The sequence below is a fragment of the Diabrotica virgifera genome, chromosome 5 (genome assembly GCF_917563875.1).
Source record: "Diabrotica virgifera virgifera chromosome 5, PGI_DIABVI_V3a".
NCBI lineage: Eukaryota > Metazoa > Arthropoda > Insecta > Coleoptera > Chrysomelidae > Diabrotica > Diabrotica virgifera.
Genome location: NC_065447.1, coordinates 2,033,825 through 2,058,569, shown reverse-complemented (window position 1 = coordinate 2,058,569; position 24,745 = coordinate 2,033,825). Strand labels below are relative to the sequence as shown.

Sequence of the window (24,745 nt, the reverse complement as noted above, 5' to 3'; positions counted from 1 at the left end):
TTGGAAAATATTTTTTTCCAATTAGAAGCATGTAATTGCATATTTGATCTTAGTTTTTATTTCCAAATAACTTTTCATAATAAGAATTTTCGATATCGAGAGAAATAAAGGTATTTTACTCTTGAACGAAGTTCATATTTTTTGACATACCTCGTATAATATTGAAAAAAATTGATATCTGATGATTGTATCTTAGGTTAGGAGCATGCAGAACTTTTTATAAAGAATAACTTTTTTTCGTAAAATGAATAACAAAAAAGTTTCCCATATGTTTCCAACTTAAGTAGACACGCTGTATAAACACAGAAAGTTGACAGCTCGAATAACAGTAGTATTATATTGAGTTTTTGAATAGTTGTCATTCAATTAAAGTTATATAACAACGATTGCAATATTGCTGCATTTCAATAAAGAGATTAAAAAGAAGTGTAACAATATATAGTGAGATCTCTTGTACTTACCCATTTGGTAGATGTGCTGGCATGGTCTGCAACCGTCTGGTATACAAAATGGATCCTCCTTCAGATAAATACCCATCACCAATATCCATAACAACAGTATTCCTCAACACCTCTCCATCCGAAAGGTAACCATTCGCCAAAGAAATCTCACAATAGTCGGAACCACCATCAGGTTGCACCCTCTGGTATTGTCGCTGCCTCGGCGGTAGAGTTAAAGTACTGCAGTACCCTCGAAGTAAAGGCCTCATTGGTTCTATTGATAAATTCTCGTCTTTTTCTTCTAGGTATACGTCTTTGATATGATTCAGGATATCTTTTTCAGTTTCTTTCGATATATCTAGCTTCTCTCTGTTCACTAAGTTATTGTAAGATATGTTGTTAATTTCTTTATCGCTATGTTGATCCTTGTTTTCATCACAGGGAGGTTCTTTAGGTGTTTGAGGTGCAGGAGGAGGAGGTGATTGGTCAGTTACAGCTGTGATGTAGTTAACAGGTTCTTTTCTATTCGGAATAATATTGTGACACTCTGATCCACTTTCGCTGGAAGGTTTGTATATGACAGAACTTTCACTAGAGTTACTATGATGACCGGTACTAGCACTGTGACTGCTTTCCGACAATTGCGTTGTATCCTTTTCATTTTTAATTGGAGATATTAAAGCTACAGCAGCTTTTTGTTGCTTCAACGATACTTGAGAGCTCTCTCTGGATATGGATGTGCTATTGGGAATTTTAAATGAAGTAACGCTGGTGTCTCTGCTTATCTTGGTAGTACCTTTCACAGCTGCAGTTGGTTTGGGTATGCCTGTGCCAGGAACTGCTTGAGCAGTTCCGTTATGTATAGGTACATGGTTTGCTTTTGGTGGAGGTTCTTTACTAGCGGTAACTCTGATTTTTGGTTCTGCCAACTTAGTACCAGGAAGGTTTGCTATTTTATAAGCATGCTTTTCCACATCTGTAGCCGTTTTGTTAGATTTGTTGGTAGCTACTTCTTTTTTTGTAGAATTCGGACTGTTCTTGACTTGAGCTGGCTTGCCAGGCCGCGTCTGCTTTAGCCTGGACGTATTTCGAATTGGTTTCAAGTCAACATTAGGCTCTAGACTTATACTCGAATCACTTCTTTCACTTCTAGCTGAGGAAACCCCGCTAGAGCTACTAGTTCGCTTGCCGTTGCTGACCGGTACAGGTTTCTCGTTGTTTTTGAACAGCTTCAGCTTGTCCAACATCGAGTTTTTCTGCGATTGGTTGTTGCTTTGGTAGGGACTGGCTATTTGAGATGGAGGTGCCCTGGGTATCATGGATAAAGCAGGGCTGGTGCTCCGACTGCTGCTCGCCACCGGGCGGACTTTGTCCGGGGGACATCTCCGAGCTGGCAGAGAGGAGCCCGGCAAAGGGATGCTACTTCCCCCCTTATGGACGATTCCCGAAGATCTGAAACAAAAAATTGTATATTAGAGAGAGAAAAACATATTTTGAAGAATAATGTGAAGAGAATGAAAATCTTCAGAACAAATAAGACTTTAAATTATATCGAATGATTAAATAAGCGGCAGAATTAGAAAGAATAAATGACACTGCTGATTCTCTAGACAAAAATAGGAATATTATAAATGAACGTTGAAGAAAAGTGATGGAAATAATACATTAAAGAGCTCTTAGTACTTACGTACCTTACTAAGAACAAGAAGTTCAGAAATTATAAAGGACAAAATACTATATGCATTGACGACCAAACGAAATGAAAAAAGTCTTGGGCCAGACGAATTGTCTATCGCGATCGTTAAAATAGATAGAAAATAAACCTATCTACGTTGATGACCTGGTAAAGCTCTTTGTTAAAATTTATGAATAGCCAAGAAACTTCCACTGCAGAGAGTTCTAGCACAGAAGAACAATGATCAGATAGTAAAGAAGATGGTAAAATAGAACAATATCCCAGCCAACTAAAGAAACAGAAGTAAACAATGAAGAGTCAGTCATAGGATGAGTCTTATCCTCAATAAAATTTGATAAATAATGATGAATCATCAGATGATGATGATAAATATTGTGATAATGAAAAGGGCGCAAAAGAGGACGATGCATAACATGCATAATATACATAATATTATTATGTAGATTCTAAAGAAAAGTTGGCTGCATCAGATTCTGAAGAAGGTAGCCATGCTAAAAAAATCCAACGAACAAAAAGGTTGACCGTTAAAAAAAATTCAGCCCAAGCTACAAATAAGCCTGAAATAAAATGAAATGAAATAAAAGAAAGTGAAGAAGAGAGAGTAAAACAGAGAGTCTACAGAGAGAGTCTGCAGCTACAGAGTCAAAGAAAACGATATAAGTGAAAATGAATCTAGTAAAGATCAAGGTGTTCAAGCTGAAGCGAAGAAAAATGAACCTAGTAAAGAGGAAGCTACTCAAAGTGAATTCAAGAAAAACGAAATGAGTGCAAATGAATCTAATGAGGATCAAGTTAGTCAAAATAAGGCAGATAATAAATAATAATAAATAGATAATAAATTAAAAGGGCCTATAGAAAATTTCACAGAAATCTGTAATGTTTCGGAACTATTCTGCCGTGCTTCACGGCCAGTGCAGAGCTTCAGGGATGTGTAAGATAATTCGTGACTGCCTGAAACGCTACAGAATCTTATAAAGGACTTAAAATGTTGTAAGACTAACCGATATTTTGTAGGAATATCCTGGAACGTTTTAGGAGTATACAGTGTGTCTGCGTAACTTGGAACCATATGGGAAACTTTTTTAATATCAATATTACGCAAAAAAGTTATTCATCATAAAGTGATCTGCATAGTCTAAAACCTAAGATACAATCATCAGATATCAAATTTTATCAATAATATACGAGGTATGTCCAAAAGTATGAAGTTCGCTCAAGAGCAAAGTGCGTTATAATATGCATTTACACTCTTCTAATTGAAACATTTTTTTTTTAATTTTCCTCAAATTACGGATATCTAACATTATTTTTATTTAAGATAACTCCGTTAGTATTAATTTTGCGAAAAAAAGTTATTCTTTATAAAAATGTCTGAATAGTCAAAAAACTAAGATGCATTCATAAGATATCAATTTTTTTCAATTTTATACGAGGTATGTCAAAAAATATGAATTTCGCTTAAGAGTAAAATACCTTTATAGTTCACAATATTTCAACTAGAAGGATGCAATTGCATATAAAAACATAGTTTTTAATTCTGAACAACTTTTTGTAATAACAAATTTCAATATTGTGAAAAATAGTACTTTACTCTTCAGCGAAATTCATATTTTTGACATACCTCGTATAAAATCGAAAAAAATTTAATATAATATAATATTATTATAATTTTATCTTTGTTATTAAACTATGCAGAACGTTTCATAAAGGGTAACTTTTTTTCGTAAAATTAATAATAACGGAGCTATCATAAATAAAAATGATGTTGGGTGTCCGTGATTTGACGAAAATTTTCATGCAGATTATAACATAATTTTTAATTACAAACAACTTGCCTCAATGACAATTTTCGATACGGTGAAATATAAAGGAACTTTACTCTTGAGCGAAATTCATATTTTTTGACATACCTCGTATACTGTTGATAAAATTTGATATCTGATGATTGCGTCACAGGTTTTTAACTATGCAGAGCACTTTATAAAGAATAACTTTTTTTCGTAAAATTGATATTAAACAAGCTGAAAATGCGAGCATTATCATGTAACGAAAACTTTGTTTATTTACGTACATACTTTAATTCATAATATGGAAAATTGCTATTATGAAAAGTAGTTTAGAATTAATAATTATGTTTTAATGTGCAATTACATCATTCTAATTTAAATGTTATGAACTATACAGGTAGTTTACTCTTGATCGAAATTCATATTTTTTTAATACCTCGTATAAAATTTTATATTTGATGGTTGCATCATAAATCTTAGAACATGAAGAGCTTTTTATGAAGAATAACTTTTCTTCGTCAAATTAAAAATAAAAGAGTTATAAATTAAAATGTTGTTAGTATCCATAATTTGAGAAAAATGTTCAAATATTTTTTTCCATTATTATTAGAAGGATGTAATTGCACATATCAGACCATAATTTTTTATACCAAACAATATTATTTCATAAACTGTCGGTTCGCTAAACTCAGACACAACTGGCTAGTGATTTTAGTCAATAATTTTGTAAATTTGGCAAAAAAAATTATTACTGATTAGTTAATAATTACTAAATAATTAGTAATTTTGCCAATTTTGGCAAAATTCGCAAAAAACAAAAAAATTACCTACTAAAATCACTAGCCAGTTGTGTCGAGTTTAGCGAACCGACTATATTTTAATTTCATAGCAAATGGAACAGTCCATTTATCATAAAGGGGAGGCTGTATGCCGCATACTCGTATAAACCCTTTTAAAGTTGTTAATAAATTATTGCTTTTAAAATATACTCAAATTGTATTTTTGAACATCTTATTTATTTTATTTAATAATTAAATTCACTATCAAATGTCATTAATGATTTATTAATACTTAATTTAAAATTAAGTTTGACATTCACGAAGTGTCAAACTCAAATATAAATAACATATGATTTGCTTAACAAATCGAGATTAAAAAACTAGCCTACTTAATAGCAACGATTTCAGCTGGACGTGTAGTGTGTCGGAAGAAAATAAAACGATTTTGACGTCACATCTTAGACTTTGAGGTCGATTATCTCGAAGACGGTTAGAAATATCGAAATGCCATTTTCAGATTTAGATTCAGAAGAAAAAACTACATAAGAATCCATCGATAAATCTGATCTGAGCATTGCAGGAGCGGCAACGCAATAACACACACACTTTTGCGAATTTATAAACTAAATGTTTTCGTTGAAAAGTTTCCCATATGGTTCCAAGTTACGCAGACACACTGTATAAAGGATTTCAAAAATCCTTGGCCCGTTTTAGGACTGTCCAGATATGCTGCAGATACTTCGGAAGATGTTCAGGTCAGGCTACTCTATAATAGAAGCTAGAATATTTCAGGATTATTTTGAAACATTTAAAGCACCGATTAGGGGTTCGTGGATTGTGGAAGAATGAAATATTTTGGGATTATGCTGCGGGCTCTGGCACTTTTGAAAGGCATCAGGTAAAGTACGTAAAATAGATTATGAAATTATGAAATTAGTCATATAAAGTCAAGTGTATTATCTGGTCAAAAACAGCTGAAATTATGTGTCAATCATGGGGGCTCGGAAATAATGAATTCTATTATTAGCGGTGCGTAAGAAAATGTGTTTCTTTGTTTTATCACTTTATATTATAACAATATAATATTATATTAATATTAAAAATAATACATAATATCTAGTTTCTAAAATACGTTTTCATTCGGCTTAAAATTGGTTTCGGTAGACTCGCTAATCATCCGCAGCGGATGAATGGGAGTTGACTATACTTTGTGATTTATTCGCTCTGAATTTTTGTAGAACCACCACAAATTAATTATTTAAAAACGTCGATTTATGGACACTGTTTGTTCTTTATTATCTTATCCCATCCAACATATTGTTGCACACCTTTTTAAATCATTTATATTACGCAATGTGCAGGTTCTACGGTTGCAGTTTTCAGCTATCCATAGAAATATGTCGACATGCCACACATCATTTAAGTGAGTTATTGAGTTTCAAAAATAAAAACCCACCCATCATCTAGGCCATCCATTATGCTCATTTTCTTTTCGAATTCTACTACGAGGTGGTATTTTTAGAGACACTATATCGTGTTGTAATGTTATTCTTCAGTCAGTGAAAGATGGCCAGTTGGATTGGAGAAAATACCTTGCTCAACAATTAAATTGAAATCTACTATAAATATACGAAATTGAAAATATTTGAAATACCGCAACTGGATTGGAGAAATGCAAAAGTGATTCAACGGTATATGGGTACTGGTTACACCCCGTTAAGATAAGCAAAATGTATAAGCATTCCCAGAACTCAATCTTTTTCATTTTTTTACGTTCTATATGATTAAAAGATAAGACTCACCTCTATTTTAACCCTCCACCCCCTCCGTCTCCCCCTACGATCAAAAAAGGGCATTTCGTTTTTATTTTTGTAGGTCAATTTTATCCATTTAAAAATTTCAAAAAAAATTACACGCATAGCTGAGGCTTTCGCAAAACATGTCTGTTTATAGACCGGTAGGTTGAGTGTATGTAACCTCAAAATGATTTTTTTTTTCGAAAAAAGTGTACCTATTATCTACTTTTTTTTGGGGATGGTTTCAGGTCTAATTTTTAATTTTTGTATTTTATTATTCTAAATGGGAAATAAGCCCTTTAACTTAAAAAATCATTTTTTACATTACATAAATGTCACAAAGAAATAGCTTCAGAACAATATTTGTGTATTTTATCAAAAACTATGTTTCTAATTTTTTCAGATTTTTCTTAAGGTGCCATACCCATAAAAATCCAAAAACCGGATTTTTAGAGTTTTATTAAAGGTTTTATTTATAATTTGAAGTAAGTAATTGTGTCATTTAGGACATTAAAAATGGGAATAACACGTTCAAATCCCCAAAAACGTGGGGGGTGTTTTTGGGGGATATTTTTTGAGGGTTTAAACTTGTTTCGCCCAATTTTTTAATATCTTGTAAGACTCAGTTACTTCAAATTGTACATAACTTATAAAAAACTCTTCTCTGCACAAAACAAACTTTTTGCAACATGTGACTTTTTCAGATTGAATTTAAATTGAATCGTTTCTCTGGTTGTGTACTCTTAAACCCTTCAACCAGTATTTAATTTTTTTGTTTGTACATATTTCTATTTATTTATTATTTTAACGTTTCTTATGTAACAAAGGCAAAGTAGAAATGCTACTGTTGCCAATAAAACATAAACACACACACATTATTTTAATTTTTCAGTATAGTCCGTAGATGCAACTTTTACAAAATAAAACCACTGCTTCACTATACTGCCACCAAAAAGTAAGTTTCACATGATACTGCCGAGAATCGTTCATCTTACCATCGAACAATTTATTTTCTTTCTTATAAACGGCTCTTTAATGCCTGTTGGGCTCTTAAAAAAGAAAAATTGAACCTAAACAACCGGTTGTATAAACAAATTAAAAGAATTTGTCATTCCGGCGGTTAAAGAATGTTTATCTAATATCAACAAACATAAAAGATCCATGAACTCCTTGAGTCTCCGTATCCGCTCCAGCATCAGAGTACATCCAGAAATTCGGCTTATTTTTATCTCGAAGAAGTCTTCAACTATTCAAAAGATCGATGAATCTACAGACAATCTCGTAAATAAATCGTTTGCGTCTATTTTTGATTTTATTTACCTATATACTTGGATTTAGAAGGAGTAGTCCAGTCACTGTGGAGGCAAAGAGGTCTAAATTTTTTATAACTGAGTCGATTTTGCTGCAAATTTGGAATTTCGGCTTATCTTACACTCCTCTTCAAAAGTTATATAAGTGCTAGACGAGCTTTTTATACTGATGGCCAAATAAAATTCAACATGTAGGACAAATTTTTTTTTTGATTTTTTATTTTTTTATTTAGCGTATGGCTTAAGTATATCACAGAATATATTTAGATTTATGCATTATACAATGCATCACAAACAGATGTCTAATTTTTTTATATATTCGATTGACCCTTCGGTTGCCATTACAAAGTCTATAGGGTCGCCTGTGTATGCTCTGCGTGGGCAGTCCTGAACAATGTGACTGATCGTCTGTCTTGCAGCGCCGCAGTCACAAGAAGGCGAGGGGAGTTTACCCCATCTGTGGAGGGAGTCGGCGCATCTTCCACAGTTTGTTCGTTTTTTTTTCAAATAGTTAACTATGGAAGTATACATTACAGTATTATTATTATCTGATAACATTCTAAACAAAAATCAAAACATATTTTTGTATTTTGATAACGATTTCCGTAGTGGAAATCAGAACGTCAAATAAATTTAATTTCAGACATAAATTGATGTTTATTCTCTAAAATTATAAAAAAAATTGCAACGTTATTTTCGTCAAAAAATTAATAATGAGTGGGTCTCCTTGATTTTCTACACACTCGAGTTACTCTATGAGGATATAATTAATTCGTCTATATCATATTGCAGAATACTCATCTAGATTCTTCTTATGTTATGTCACAGACACAGATCTTCTAAGTTTGCTGGAGAACGTGGCAATCGATGTAGGTTTCGACCTACATGTTCGATAGGTGATAAATCAGCTGATCTTGCTGGCCACTTCAAAGTGTTCATATCAGATTCTTGAAAGAACTGCACGGTTTCACGGGCAATATGAGGTCTTGCATTAGGGATTTAAAACTGGTTGCAGTACTTCACCAATATTTCGTCGAGCTGTCAAAGTGCCATCAATAAGGACTAGAAGTGATCTGATTCCCAAACATATAGCACCCCGTATAATGCTTGCTTGCCTTGCTGTATGACGTTCCATAGCCAAGTATATTATGTCGTCTCTGACATCGAAAACGTCTTACGAAAACGCGTCTGTCAGACGTTCGCGAACTCTTGGCATTTTAATTTTTTTGAGCAAATCAAAAACAAACCAAAATGACTTAGACAACTCAGTACAAAACCAATTGAGTTATTCGTAAAAGTTAATTGAAAAACAGCGAAAAATATACTAACAAGTGTGAGTAATTCGAAAAGTAGTGATCTAGCGAAAAAAAAATGATATGACATTTTTTGCTTAAAATTTGATTCTCTATCAATTCCCGGGGTTATCTTGGTTATAAAAATATCAACCCTCAAAATGGGATGTCAACCACCCAAGGGGTAGAAACTTACATCAACACCATAATATAACCTTTTTGACTAATTTCCTACTATCTGTAAAAATTTCAGAAAAATCGGTGCAGTGATAAAAAATTTAGAGGGAAAATGTCACCGTGACTGGACTAAGTAGGTACATCGCGAGTAGCTGACACGGAACATTTAATTTAGTGCCTATAAATAAAAATAACAAGAACCAAGAAGTTATTCTTTCATGTTAGGAGATTTTCTAGGCCGTATAGTTGATGGCTTGCATTAAATAATCTTGTTTTGACTTTATATTGTAGACATGTGCGGCAATTTGACACAGGTTGAACTGTATCCGATGGTAACCCTTCATTATTTATATGCAGCTATAAAAATGTATTTCCTAACAGGAAAATAAGAAGAACAAAAATATAAATAATATTGATTGAGCCCACAAATAACGCAAAATCATCATATCACAATACAATGTCCTAATTTATGCAATCCTCATTGCTATTCTAAACTAAAACCTTCTACTGATTTATTATGTCTTCCTAGTCATACATTGATTCGGGAATCAATGGCAACTGATCAACATCAGCAGATGATTGTTAACTAGTGAAATTATTATTCTCCGAAATATCTGGCTTTACTTCATTAACTTCAGCAGGTGAATTACTATCGATGGAATCATTTTTCACAACTTCTGGCTTCTTAACAACATTATTATCAGCTTTTTATCATATAAAGACGCTACAATTGGAAAAAATATATAGTTCCTTGAGGTTTCAATCAATGGATTCGTTCAAATATGTCTGGTGTTACTGTTTCTGAAGGCAAAACAGAAAGAAGTTCGATTTAATCCATATTAACCAGAGTGGTAGTATCAATAGGTAACTCAGTTACAGTTTCGGTGGCTTTTTCCTTAATTTTCACTTCCTGAGGAACATTTTTAAGATCATTTACATTTTCTTAATATTCTCTAAGTACCCTTGTTCCGGTTTATCAACAGCGTTTTCTCTATTTTTATTGGTATCTTCAATGTTGGGGTTATTGTTGGTTTCAGAAGCATCTGTTTTAGTTGGACCACTCTGTTCTGTTTTACCAACTTCTTAGAGCTTTTAACACCTTCCTCACTTTTATATACTTCAAAACCTTTCTCTTTGTTTTGTTTATTTACATCAGTGTCATTTAGTCATTTGCTATTTTTAATGCATCAACTGCTGATATACTTTCTCCTGATATCCTTTGTATAAATATCTTGGGTGGACTGTATTATTTTTGTGGTTCTAATAAAAGGAATTTATCTTCAATTTATTAAATTTATTCTTCGTCTAAAATACATTCGTTGGTGTACGTAATGAAATTGAATTATTGGATCTTGTCATTCTGACAATCGGCCGCTTACTCAATATCAGCAAATATGTCATTGCCACCTTATTTAGGATTAAACAAATTATGTATTAAGTTTTAACATAGCCCCCACCTTGAAGGGAACCTTCAAATAATAATAATATTAATGTAATATAAAACACAACAAAATTAACTACATTACACATGTGAGTCCTGTAATGGTAGTAAAGAGAGGTCTCTAATAGATCGTTTTAAAACACCATTGGACGTCCGAACTTCCGCTACCCTAGAGATATTGTCTTTTCCAGAAAAAAAAAATTTTAACACTCGTCCAATGTTCCATCGGAAAGACGGTAACTGGCTATTCTTGATGAGGACAAAACTGTCCACTATTATTGGAGATGCAGGTTCGTTCCATTTATACTGCTTGTGTAGTTGAGTGACATAGTCTTTTGAAAACCGATTACAGATTGTTGCTTCAGTTGTTGCACAAATTGAAGTCTAGATAGTCGGTTAGATGGAACTTCTTGAAAATCAGCATCAGGAGGGTCTGTGATGATCCGTCCAATAAGAAAATGTGAAGGAGTTAGAGGATTTAGGTCAGGAGGATCATTGGATAATGCAAATAACGGCCTGCAATTTAATATTCCTTCAATTTGAATTAATAGTGTATTAAACTCTTCATATGTCAATATTGCATCTTTCAAAATTCTTTTAAAATGAAATTTTGTACTTTTGACAGTAGCCTCCCATAGGCCACCAAAATTGGGAGAGTATGGAGGTATAAAATGCCAGATGAAACCCTGATTTGCTGCAAAATCTAAAACAACACCTTGATGCTGTTGTAAAAATTGACCCAACTCCTTAAGTTCATTGTAGGCACCTATAAAAGTAGTACCATTATCTGAGTATATATTTGAAGGCATACCTCGTCTTGAAATAAATCTACGTACATGCCACAAAATTTTCACTCGTTAAATTTGAAACTAATTCAAGATGTATTGACTTGGTTGAAAAACATACAAAAACACATATATAGCATTTGGTAATTAGTTTACCTCTTCCCTTTCTATCTGCAATTGAAAATGGACCAGCATAATCTATACCACTATGCTGAAAGGGAAATGATTGCAAAACACGTTTGTCAGGTAAGTTAGACATGAGTGCTGTACAGAGAGTAGGCTTTTCCTTAAAGCATATCATATAGTCTTTTATAAACCTTTTAGCTAGTAGATTTTTTGCTCCTCTTATCCAATATTTTTGTCTAATAGAAGACAAAAGTGATTGAGTTCCTGCATGTAAGAGTGTATTTTGTTTGTGTTTAATTATGAGGTGTGATAATGGATGCTTTGAACATAATAATTTTGGATGTTTTATGTCAAAGTTAAGCAAAGTAAAACGTAACCTGCCTCCTACACGCAAGACACCAACCTCATCAATAAAAAGTTGCAATGAACGTATTTTATAATGCTTTGGTAATTGTTAATTGGTATTTAGAATGTGAATAATATCATAAAATGACTCAATTTGGGCTGATTTATTAAGTTTCATTGTAACACTATTGAGTTTACTTGCATTAAGAGTTCCTTTATTTATAGAAATCTTTTGTAGTTTGTTAAGGTTTTTTAATTGAACATAAAATTCATGCCAAGTTTTCCACAAGTTTTTAGGAATATGTTCATCCCATAGTAATTCTTTAGACCATAACTCTTGAATAATAATTCTTGCTATTATAATACATGAGCTAAGCAATCCTAATCGATCATAAATTTTGGAAATATAAGATAGAATAATTGTTCTTTTTGTAACATGGTCTGAAGGTGTAATAAACAAATCTGGTTGACTAAGCCACTGAATGCCTAAAGTTTTAGATGATTCATTTTCTCCTAACATGAGAATTGAGTTGAAAACATTGTTGTCTGCAAGTTCATTTAACAAAGACTGTGAATTAGAAATCCACTTTCGAAGTTGAAAATGGCCCGAATTTAAAATAGAACAAATTTGTTGACACAGAAGTTTAAGTGTTTCAAGCTCCTTGGCACCAGTTAATAGATCGTTTACATAGAAGTCCTTTAAAACAGTTTTGGAAGAAAGTGGGTATTTATTTGAATGATCAATACCTAACTGATTTAAACATCGTATGGCTAGATATGGAGCAGCTGAAGTGCCATATGTGACTGTACTTAACTGCAAAACCTGAAGTTCTCTCTCTGGATCATCTCTCCAGATAATTCTTTGTAGTGATTCATGTTCAGGGATCATTTGAATTTGTCCATATATTTTGCTGACATCTGCTGAAACTGCGTAAATGTATTGTTTGAATTTGATTAAAATAGGAAATATATTACTTTGGATCTTAGGACCCACATATTGTATATCCTTAAGAGACAAACCACTAGTAGTTTTACAGCTTCCATCGAAAACTACTTTTAGTTTAGTAGTGAGACTTGATTCTTTGTATACACTATGATGAAGAAAGTAATAGGTTTGAAATTGTGTATCAATAGTCCTTGTAACATTGAATAATTGACCAAATTCTTGATATCCATCAATAAATTGCTTGTATAAGTATTTTAACTTTGGATTGGTTGTGAGTATTTTTTCGAGAAAATAGAAGCGTTTTACCGCAGTATCAAAGAAATTGCCTAATATTTCTGGAGGATATTTAAATGGCAATTTAACAATGAATTGTCCATTGGGAGCTTTAGATGTAGTATTTAAGAATAATTGTTTACTTTCAATATAATCTTGTGATAAAAAGTTACTTTCAGGAATTTTTTCTAATTCCCAAAACCTTTTTAATTGCTCATCTAAACTTTCAATAACAGAAAAATTGAAAATGTGTTGACTTGAAATGGGTTTTGACATTGGTGCTAAGCCTGCTACTGTCCAACATAGCATTGTATTTTGTAAAATTGGTAAGTTTTTCCCTAATTTTATTTGGCCTTTTGATAGCAAAAACCAAAATTCACTAGCTCCAATTAGTATGTCTATGCATACTGGCTCATAATGAGACGGATCTGACAATTTAATATTTTCAGGAATGCGCCACAGAGAATTGTTTAAGACATATGATGGAGTAGCAGTGCTAATACTTGGTACTACTGGACAGTTCAAAATTGTAGAAAACTGTTTATTGCTTGAAATTATATTGATGCAGCTTTTTTTATGAGTAATGCTTTCAGATTGGTTAATACCGATAATTGGAATATGTCTATTGATCAATGGAATATTAATTTTTTGACAAAAAGGCTCAGTGAATAAATTTGATTGTGCACCACTGTCTAAAATTGCTCTAGCTTTATGAAAATTGTTGTATTTATCCTTACCTTGAAATGTTACAGTAGGCAGCAAAACTTGTGTAACTGGAATCTTATTTTCAACTAATAAATTTGTTTGACTAGTAGATGGCTCTAAAATTATTGTTGATTTAATTTGAGAATCAATGTGCAGCAATGTACTATGCTTTTTTGAACATTTTTTACAATTATCTAGTCTACACTGATCTTTGGTATGGCTTATATTTGATTTTATTTTTGGTAAAAAGTTATTTTTTATATAGTCAAAAGATTGATTTGAATTGGGGAAAGTTGTACCATTAGTAACATTAATTGCATTTTTATTCACATAGTTCATTAATATTGCCATAGCATCAAAAAATGATGTTTTAAATTGCTTTCGTGTTTCATAATGAGTCTCTAGATCTGTTTCATCACATTTCTCCTCTATAGTTCTCTGGAGTTGATTAAATTCTTGTAATAAATCATTGTAACCAGTTAACCTGTATTCTACATCTGAAATAGTAGGCAAATTGGTATCTATACTTGTAGCAAATTCATTTAACATTGCTAGTTCTTGAGTCAATGAATTTCTGTTTCTTATTAATTGTTTAATAGACATATTAATAATCAAAATGGAAATATAGGCTAAATAGAAATTGTAATCTAGCAATGGTTTGACAAAGGTATAAATAGACCTTTGACAATAATTGTATTTGTATTGTAACAGAGGTAATATCGTATCTACCTCGTAATCCTCGTATAATCGTACCTCGTAATATAGAAATGGTAAATTGGCAATTGATTGAAAACAGGTATAAATAGACCTGTTAAAATTGTAATCTAGCAATGGTTTGACAAAGGTATAAATAGACCTATGACAATAATTGTATTTTTCGTATTTGTATTTGTATTATTTGTATTCGTATTTTTATTCGTATTTGTATTCGTATAGAAGTAAAATCGTAATACCTCGTAATCCTCGTACCTCGACCTCGTTATATAGAAATGGTAAATTGGCAATTGATCGAAAACAGGTATAAATAGACCTGTTAAAATTGTAATCTAGCAATGGTTTGACAAAGGTATAAATAGACCTTTGACAATAATTGTATTTGTATTGTTATAGAGGTAATATTGTATCTACCTCGTAATCCTCGTATAATCGTACCTCGTAATATAGAAATAATAGGAAAAAATGCAATATTGACCTAGAAATGTACACCAACGTTAAATGAAATCAGTTCCAAATTCTAAGTAACTCGAACTGGAATCGAAATGTCAATTTGACAAGTATTCAAAAATAAATATTCTAAATAATTTCAAAATAATCGTTTTAAAGTTGCAAATAGGGGGTAATTAAAATAATGTAAAACTGCAAACCCTTAATTACAGTAATATGATCAGAAAATAGTTTAAAAGGATATCCTCGTGTTATAATTTTAATAGCGTTCTTGAACTGTAATTTATAGTTGACCAATTCGTTTGTAGACTGAATGTCACCTCTTTGTGTAATAATTTCTCTAAATAGTTCACTACTTGACTGGGCCACTGACTGCTACTATAGACTTCGCTTGTGGCTTCTTCTTCAATAGATTGTTGCAATTGATTTTATTGAATATCACCTCTTTGTGTAATGATTTCTTTAAAATTGTTCACTACTTGACTGGGCCACTGACTGCTACTATAGACTTCGCTTGTGGCTTCTTCTTCAATAGATCGTTGCAATTGACTTTCAAAATATGGGGCTCGAATTGGACCAAAAAATATGTATAAATATCTTGGGTGGACTGTATTATTTTTGTGGTTCTAATAAAAGGAATTTATCTTCAATTTATTAAATTTATTCTTCGTCTAAAATACATTCGTTGGTGTACGTAATGAAATTGAATTATTGGATCTTGTCATTCTGACAATCGGCCGCTTACTCAATATCAGCAAATATGTCATTGCCACCTTATTTAGGATTAAACAAATTATGTATTAAGTTTTAACATCCTTCTATTTTTGATTCAGATTTCAGATCATTTACTGTTCATAAAACAGTTTTACTGAAAGTTTTGTCTTAAAACTTGAAAAGTTTTAAGACAATTCTAAAGCTGCCCCAAAATATTCTTAGGACTTACAAAACATTCCAGGTAATTTGCAATCCTTCCATATACGCCAAAAACATCTGGAAAGCTTCAAAAAATCTTAAAAGAAATTTTAGACATTTCCTCAGGTAGCTTTGAAGTACTCCTGTCTACAAAGGACTGTCCTAAAATACCTTCTAAAGTAGTCCAGATAGTCCTAAAACATTTCATATCTTCCTGAAGTTATCTAAGTTCTAATAATAGACTATTTCAAATTTATCCAGGGACCATGTAGTTATACGTTCTAAACTTGTAGGAAGTACTGTAGAGACCCCTAAAATGTTACAGAACCATCTGGAAAGCTTCTGAACAGATTTAAATTTCTTCAGAAGTCCATTAATCATTCCAGATAGTCCTGAACGCCACTAAAGTTATTTAGAAACGCATGTAGTTCTAAAGTATTTCATGTAGTCTTGAATGGTTCTACGCCTGTATTAAGTCCTTCAAAAGTCTCCGAAAATTCAGTCTCCGACCGTCTTATTAAAGACTACCTTTATGGTCTAAGAGCTAGCAACGTTTTCGAGAAACTATTTTAAGACAGCTGATTCTTTCATATATTGTTCGCTATGCTTCCTCGAACACCGTACCGGCCATCTGGCTGCTGATACAGGTTGCGTTCATTACTGTACAGGTAAATACAAAATCAGGGTGATTGATTAGTGTGATAAAGCTTAGTAGATCCGCTATAGTAATAGATAGTAATAAAAGTTAATAACAAAACTTGTAGCCAACTTTGAGCTTCACGTTACAAAATTAGTTAGAATGTTACAGGATGTTCGATATCATAGTGGCAGACCAAACTTACGTGTTTTTAAATGGAACACCCTATATTTTATTTTATATTCGAAATCCTGTTAACTTCTCCATCACAAAAATATAAAGGTTTGTTATGTTATACAGGGTATTTACAAAGTTATAACCAATGTTCTATGAAAATCGTAATAAGTTCAGCCCCCTGTATAAATAAAAATAAGCACAACAGCAATGGTTTATTGGTGCCATATTTTTTTGTTGATTGTCAAAATTTATAAAAATGGTTGATATTGCTAATTTTCTTTATATCGAATACATGATGAGTCAAAACGCAAGTACATTATTTTCTCAGTAAATTTAAATAGAACACCTTAATTAATAACTTGCTCTGAAAAATGAAAATATCTGGAAAACCAACAAATTTAGCCATAGAGAATATTATACAAAAATTAAAGTACGGTAATGATACTTTTCGATGGTGATATAAAATACAGGGTGTTCCGTTTAAAATTTCTGAGAAAAGAATGTACTTGCGTTTTGACTCACCCTGTATTCGATATAAGGAAAATTAGCAATATCAACCATTTTTATAAATTTTGACAATCAACAAAAAATATAGCACCAATAAACCATTGCTGTTGTGCTTATTTTTATTTATACAGGGAGCTGAACTTGTTACGTTTTATATAAAAAAATGGTTATAACTTTGTAAAAGCCCTATATAACATAACAAACCTTTATATTTTTGTGATGGGAAAGTTAAGAGAATTTCGAATATAAAATAAAATATAGGATGTCCCATTTAAAAAAACATAAGTTTGGTTTGCCACTATGTTATCGAACACCCTGTAACATTCTAACTAATTTCGTAATGTAAAGCTGAAAGTTGGCTACAACTTTTATTGCTATCTATTACTATAGCGGATCTACTGAGCTTTATCACACTCATCAATCACCCTGTATATTGAATTTAAATTATTTTAGGGCGAAACATTTTTTTGTCATTACTTTTTAAACCACAAAAATGTCTGGCAATTATAGTTCATATTTCTAATAATGTTTAAAATAAATGTTTAAAAAGTAATGACAAAATAATTTTTCGTCTTCAATAATTTTAAATTCGATATGTCTACCTGTACAAATGAGCTGAGCAGTAATAAACGCAACCTATATCAGCAGTCAGATGGCCGGTACGGTGTTCGAGGAAGCATAGGGAATAATATATTAAATAACCAGTTGACTTAAAATAATTTTTTTTTCGATGTTTCCTCTTGGTCCATTACGACGATGTTTAAGTAATCAAGATCAATATCAGTCAAATTGTACCAAAGAAGAAAATGGAAACAAGAAGATAGTGAAATAAAATTAAAATGAAGAAACAGCATAAAATTGATAATGCAAAAAATGATATTTTTAGTATTATTCTTGTATTTTGCCGAATTGTAAACTTATTGTAAAAAAAAACTTTTCACATTATACATTATAAAGCCATTATACATACAGATGAATTATTTATACTACAGATTGCACAGTAACAGTCTCACTGAATATAACTTAACAAATTCTTATTGGAGAATTAAAACTTCTCCCCCTCTTACAGATGCTTATCTAGAAACTAACAACTTTAGCATTAACACTAAACAAATATTACCCATATATAACCTTTCTATTGAGGAAATCGCAATCTTTCCAAAGATCATAAAACCTACATATAGAAACTTACCATGCCAAAACAATAAAATTATAAAATTAATCTTATCTGAATTTTCTAATTATAAATACATCTATACAGATGGTTCAAAAACATGTAATAGTGTAGGTAGCGCTTATTATGTTTCTAATATAAAAAGTGGTAATTCTTTTAGACTGCCTAAATGTACATCTATCTTCACTGCCGAACTTTATGCTATTGAAAGAGCCCTAACTTACGCGGTTGAACAGAACTTTGGAGACACGGTTATACTATCAGATTCTTTATCTGCTCTTGAGGCAATATCACAACCAATAACCAAAAAACACAACAATGAGTTGTTATGCCATATTAGAAAGACAATCGCTCGATTTAAAAATAATAGTAGTGACTTGGTCTTTATCTGGGTAAAAGGACATGCTGGAATCAAAGAAAATGAGATAGTGGATGCAAGCGCGGCTCCTCCTTAGGGTCAATTGGTCAATGACCCCCCTAAAATAATCTCATAAAAATACCAATTTTATTAAAAATATCTTTTATCTAAAACTTCACTCTGAAATATAAAATTCTCTCTCAGCAGTCTGCATTGGCAAAACAAATATAATAGATATAATAACGTCGCGCCTCGCGCTATACACAAGCCCGTGGCTGGGCCGTATTTTAAATTGTCTATATACAGTTCTTATGGCTTATGGACAAATGCATGTAAAATAGAAAAGAGACGGCAGATAGCAATTTCGTGGGCGAGAGTGGGAGTGACCTTTCCGTCGTATACCTCTAGTAGAGTCGACGGCCTCACGTTTAGTTAGTTACCGTCTGCTGACCGCACTTCACGGCAGGTCTATATCGATCGCGGCGTATTTGCGTAATTTATTTTGTTTTGTTGGATTTTTTTGTGATTGTAACAAAAACAAGATGAGTGTTGTTGACGAAATAATTGCCTTAAAATCTGCTGGAACACTAAATTATGAACGGCGGCTTGAGAAAAAAGAAAGTGGTCGACCAAAACCAAACATGAATTTAAAACAAACAACAAAGGATAGGGGTAAGGACATTCAAAGATATTTTAAAGAATCAATGTACAATTTGTGTGATTGGATTTGTGGCTGCAGTGTGAGAAATGCATTTTTTTGCTATCCGTGTTTACTGTTTTCGAATGACGCTGTATGGGCGAAAAATGGAGTAACTGACATTAAGCATTTAAAAGTGAAAATTACAAAACATGCCTCTTCAACTACTCATATAAATTCATCAATGAGTTACGCAAGTTTAGGACGTGTTAACATAAGACAGCAACTTGATAGTGTATATCGTAAATCTGTGCATGACTTTAATGAATTGGTATCTAAAAATAGGTATATTTTAAACAAACTAATCGACTGTGTAAAATTTTGTGGAGTTTTCGAAATTGCATTGCGCGGTCATGACGAAAGTGACAGCTCCAATAATCGTGGAATTTTTCTGGGCCTTATCGATTTTGTTTCTGAACTGGATTTAATGTTTAAAGAACACATTGAAAAAAGTACAGTATTTAAAGGAACATCGAAAACAATTCAGAACGATATTTTAGAATCAATGTTAGCCATTGTGCATACTCATATCATGAAGGAGATTGGCCAGACAAATTTTGTGGCCATTCAAGTAGATGAGACCACAGACAGCTCCAATAAAACGCAGATGATTATCATATTGCGATATGTATTAACTGGTATTGTACATGAAAGATTTTGGAAATTTGTTAACCCCCTAGGTACTACAGCACAACATTTAACTAATGTAATATTGGAAGAACTTCAATTATTAAAAATTAATGAAGCACCTGAAAAATTGATTGCCCAAAGTTACGATGGTGCATCAGTCATGAGCGGTAAACTGGGAGGAGTACAAACAAAAATTAAAGAAATATACCCAAATGCACACTTCATTCACTGCTATGCCCATCAATTTAATCTTATCCTCCAAAAAGCGGCGAGTCAACACAAACCGATAAAAATATTTTTTGCAAATTTACACGGATTTTCGTCCTTTTTCGGCCGATCTCCAAAACGTACGATGGTTCTGGATAGAGTGGTTAAAGTAAGGCTACCTAAAGCTGCGCCTACTCGATGGGCTTTCAATACAAAATGTGTTGAAATTGTATACACTTATAAAGATGATTTAAAATCTTGCTTAGAGGAAATTATTGATGAGGAGCAAGATGGTAACAATATAAATCAAGCAACTGGTTTAAAAAGACATTTGGAAGATGAGCATTTTTTATTTTGGTTAAATTTTTTCCATAAAATAATGCCCCATGTTGATATATTGTTTAAACAATTGCAAATGCGAGACATTGATGTTATATCTGTCAAAAATTGTATCCTGTCTTTTAACAACAATATCCAAATAATTAGAAATACTATTTTGGAATCAGAAGTACCAAGCACATCAACAGCAAAAAAAAGAAAAACTACTGCAGAGGATCCAAAGCGACGAACTGCACTTGAAATTTGTGATATTATTATATCTGAAATAAATCACAGGTTTAGTTTCAATGATCATCTCATGATTTCACAGTTATTCTACATAGAGAAATTTGAAGCATACACTACCAACTTTCCGCAAAATATTTTAAAAATGGTGACGGCTAATTATCCCACAGTGAATATTTCCAAACTAAAATCGGAACTTGAAGTCTTATATTGTCGTGAGGATTTTCGCAATAGTGCTGGTGCAGTAGCCATACTTCAGCTTTTTATTAACATGAATTTGTCTGAAACATTTTCTGAAGCAGTGAAGTTATTAAATATTTTGTGCACACTCCCTATGACAACCGTGGAAAGTGAGAGATGTTTTTCTACTTTAAAAAGAGTAAAAACATTCCTGCGTAATACGATGGGACAACCTAGACTTAGTGCCTTGTCTATGCTGAGCATCGAGAAAACGCTTGTCAAGAGCATTCCAAATTTCAATGAGAAGGTCATAGACTATTTTGCAGAACTAAAGGATAGAAGAATTGACTTAAAATATAAAAATATTTAAAGTAAGTTTCGTTTTAATAAATTTACAATTTATTATACTATAAATATTCCTATCTATATATCAGTCAATAACCTGTTCATACCATTTTTCCTATATTTTTTAAAAGATTTACTCTAAAAAAAGACAAATTTAATTTTCGGAAAACTAGGGTAAATAGTATTGAGTTTTATCTAAGTCTGTATTTTTTATCTAAAATATAAATGCTAAAAGATCTTTTAAATACTTTAAAAAATCAACAGTTTGAAGTTTTCAAACCAAAATGACCCCCCTGAAGATTGACCCACGAGCCGCCGCTGAGTGGATGAAATGGCAAAGAATTCGGCAACTTTAAATGAAATAGTAGATTTAACAATCTCCAGCGATTACATTCCAGAATTGCATAAAAAATTAAGAAAGAAATGGGAAACTATTTGGCTTAAGTTTGTACAAACTTCGAGGAATCCATACACTTACATATACCCACAACTTCCGCAAAATATCCCACATATATTTGATTATCACGTTACTCGGTTTTATTCCACATCCCTAAGTCGCTTAAGATTAAACCATGGCAATTTTCCTGCACATTTAGCTAAAATAGGAATGCGTATCAACTCTCTCTGTTCATGTGATAACTACTCTACTGCAGATTTAAATCATATAATCTTTAATTGTGAACTTAATAAAAACCATACGAAAGCACTAATTGCTAGACTTCAGGAGCGGAATGTAAGTTTACCGCTGAATATTTCACATCTACTAAGCTTCAATACCAAAACTATTAATGATATTATCATACAATTTCTTAAAGATTCTAAAATAAAAATTTAATATGACATCTTCAATCTTCAACTTTCAAATATCTGTGGCAAAAAGTTTATCTAATGCCATCCCCTCTTTGTGAACACACACACACACAGATCGCACAGATACATTTTAAACGCATTCGTAATTAAAAAACATGTATTTATCCTTTATCCAGGTCAGTTACAACGATGAATGGCGGGCATTAAATCGCCATATTATCTGTTGTCAACTACAAATATGGTGATAGATTCCGATATGGAGATTTATGGCATACCTGTTCGAGATAATGATTCATGCTGTCAACACACATTATGTATAACTTCGCAGGTAAACGTATTTATGTGTTTCATTGAGAGTAATACCATTGTAATACAGGGATGCACGTAAAACAATGGAAACGTATGACTTTTTGTTTTAGAATAGTAAAATTTATTTATATATTTATTAGTATTTGTAAGTTGTAGCAAAAAACCATATAGGAATCAGCCATCAGCCTTATGTATCAAAACTCACTGATATGTTTCACTAACCTCTAGAATACCTCAAGGCAATCTAGAACGTTTAGAACCAATGTTTTATGATCGTTCAGAAATATTTTCAGAACCTCTCGATGAATTCAAGGATAGTTGAAAAATTTCAGAAGAAGCAATTTGAAACGTAATAGAAGTGTCTGGAATATAAGGTAATTTCTCAAAGTTTATCATAGTGTACAATGACAATTTTGGAACTGCTCAAGGGTCTATGGAGGACCTCAGGAAAATATGAAACGTTTCAGAACTATCTGGAATGCTGTAAGAGTATTTAATGGAGCAGATAGATTTTCTTAGATAAGCTTAAGCCAGCTACTCACGGTACTGCAGTGTCGTTCGACAAAATCGTCGATGATATCAATTCTGCAGTACTGCAGCATAGAAACCGGTTTCTCTGTGGTAAATTTGTAAAGATTTTGTTGGATGCACGGTCACACACGATCAAAATTTTTGTCAATTAGTCGAATTCAACAAAATTGAACGACGCCGCAGTATCGTGAGTGACCGGCTTTAGAATGTTCTCGGAGTAATTAGAATGCTTTACAGACATGAGTTGTTCATGATTGTTCCAGAACGTTCCAAGCGTTAGAAAAGACGGATAATATTTCTCTACTTAAGTAAATCTTTTTTTAGGATTAAGATTGCAGGTTGTATACGAGTTCAGATATAGTCGGTTCGCTAAACTCAGACACAACTGGCTAGTGATTTTAGTACCTAAGCCATTTTTCCAATGTCGTAAAATTGGCAAAAAATAGTTACTAAATACATAGTTAATAATTACTAAATAGTTAGTAATTTTGTCAATTTTGGCAAAATTGGCAAAAAACAAAAAAAATACCTACTAAAATCACTAGCCAGTTGTGTCTGAGTTTAGCGAACCGACTATATCTGTATATTATTTCAGGGTTATTTGGAGCATTTCAAGACTACCTTCAGGGTCCTCTGGAAAAGTTAACAATTTTTTGGTATTATTATTGAACTTTTCAAAAGCATATGCATAATTTCAGAAAGACTAGACACGTTTCAGGATTGTCTGAAATGTTTTAGAAACCCTAAAATATTTTAGGAAAGCCTATTTTTTTAAATCCTGAAATTTTCTAAACGCTTCATTAAAAATTTAGGACGTCCTGGAATAATAATTGATACACAATCATACACACACAGAATAAGTTTAAATCAATCTATAATCTAGATCAGTGGTTTTCAATGTTTTTGAGTCATGTACCACAAAATTCTTATAATTATTTTTGGTACCACCTAACTGAAATACGTATGGATGTAGTCCAGAAAGCCACTGCGCATCCGCTAGGAAAAATATTCTAATTCGGATTTTTTGCACAATCTTTCTCAAAAAGGACTCCTTTTAACAAATTTGCATGTTGCCAGGACCAAAAGGTGGTCAAAAATGTTTTAAACGTTTTTTTTTTGTTTTTTTCCTAAAATTATTTTTTTTGCATGGAAAAAATGTACAATAAATAGTTTTTCTAGGTTTTTTGGATCATTCCAAACAGAAAAGGTCTTTAGTGACTTTTCTCTAAAAATGATAGTTTTTGACATATTATAAGCGATTAAAAATTGAAAAATTGCGAAATCGGCCATTTTTAACCCTCAAAAACTATGTGAAAAACTGAAATTTTGAATGTTGCCAAGGTAGGTAAATATTCTTTAAACATCGATTGATGAAATTCCGAAGAGTTTTTTGCAACACAATGTTCAAAACTCCTTTGTTTTTTAATTGCTAATCAAGCGTGCGCGACACTATTTTCCACCGACAGTATGGTGCAAATGGAAGGAATAAATTCATTTCATAAACCGGCGACTTTAAGGAAGAGTCCCAAACAGGTCGAATTTTATTTTTATGTTATGATATTGTGGCATATATGGTATACTAGTGACGTCATCCGTCTGGGCGTGATGACGTAGTCGATGATTTTTTTAAATGAGAATAGGGGTC

At 32.3% G+C, this 24,745-nt stretch overlaps 1 protein-coding gene across 5 annotated transcripts in view; it reads right to left on the bottom strand.

Annotated features, from left to right (window-relative positions):
- Positions 1–24,745, bottom strand: part of LOC114333597 (protein sickie) — an 823,608-nt gene that overhangs the window by 313,506 nt on the left and 485,357 nt on the right. For all 5 annotated transcript variants that reach the window (XM_050651212.1, XM_050651214.1, XM_050651215.1 and 2 more), the window contains one exon: positions 462–1,892. In XM_050651212.1, coding sequence (XP_050507169.1) covers positions 462–1,892 — 1,431 coding nt within the window. The remainder of the gene's footprint in view (positions 1–461; positions 1,893–24,745) is intronic.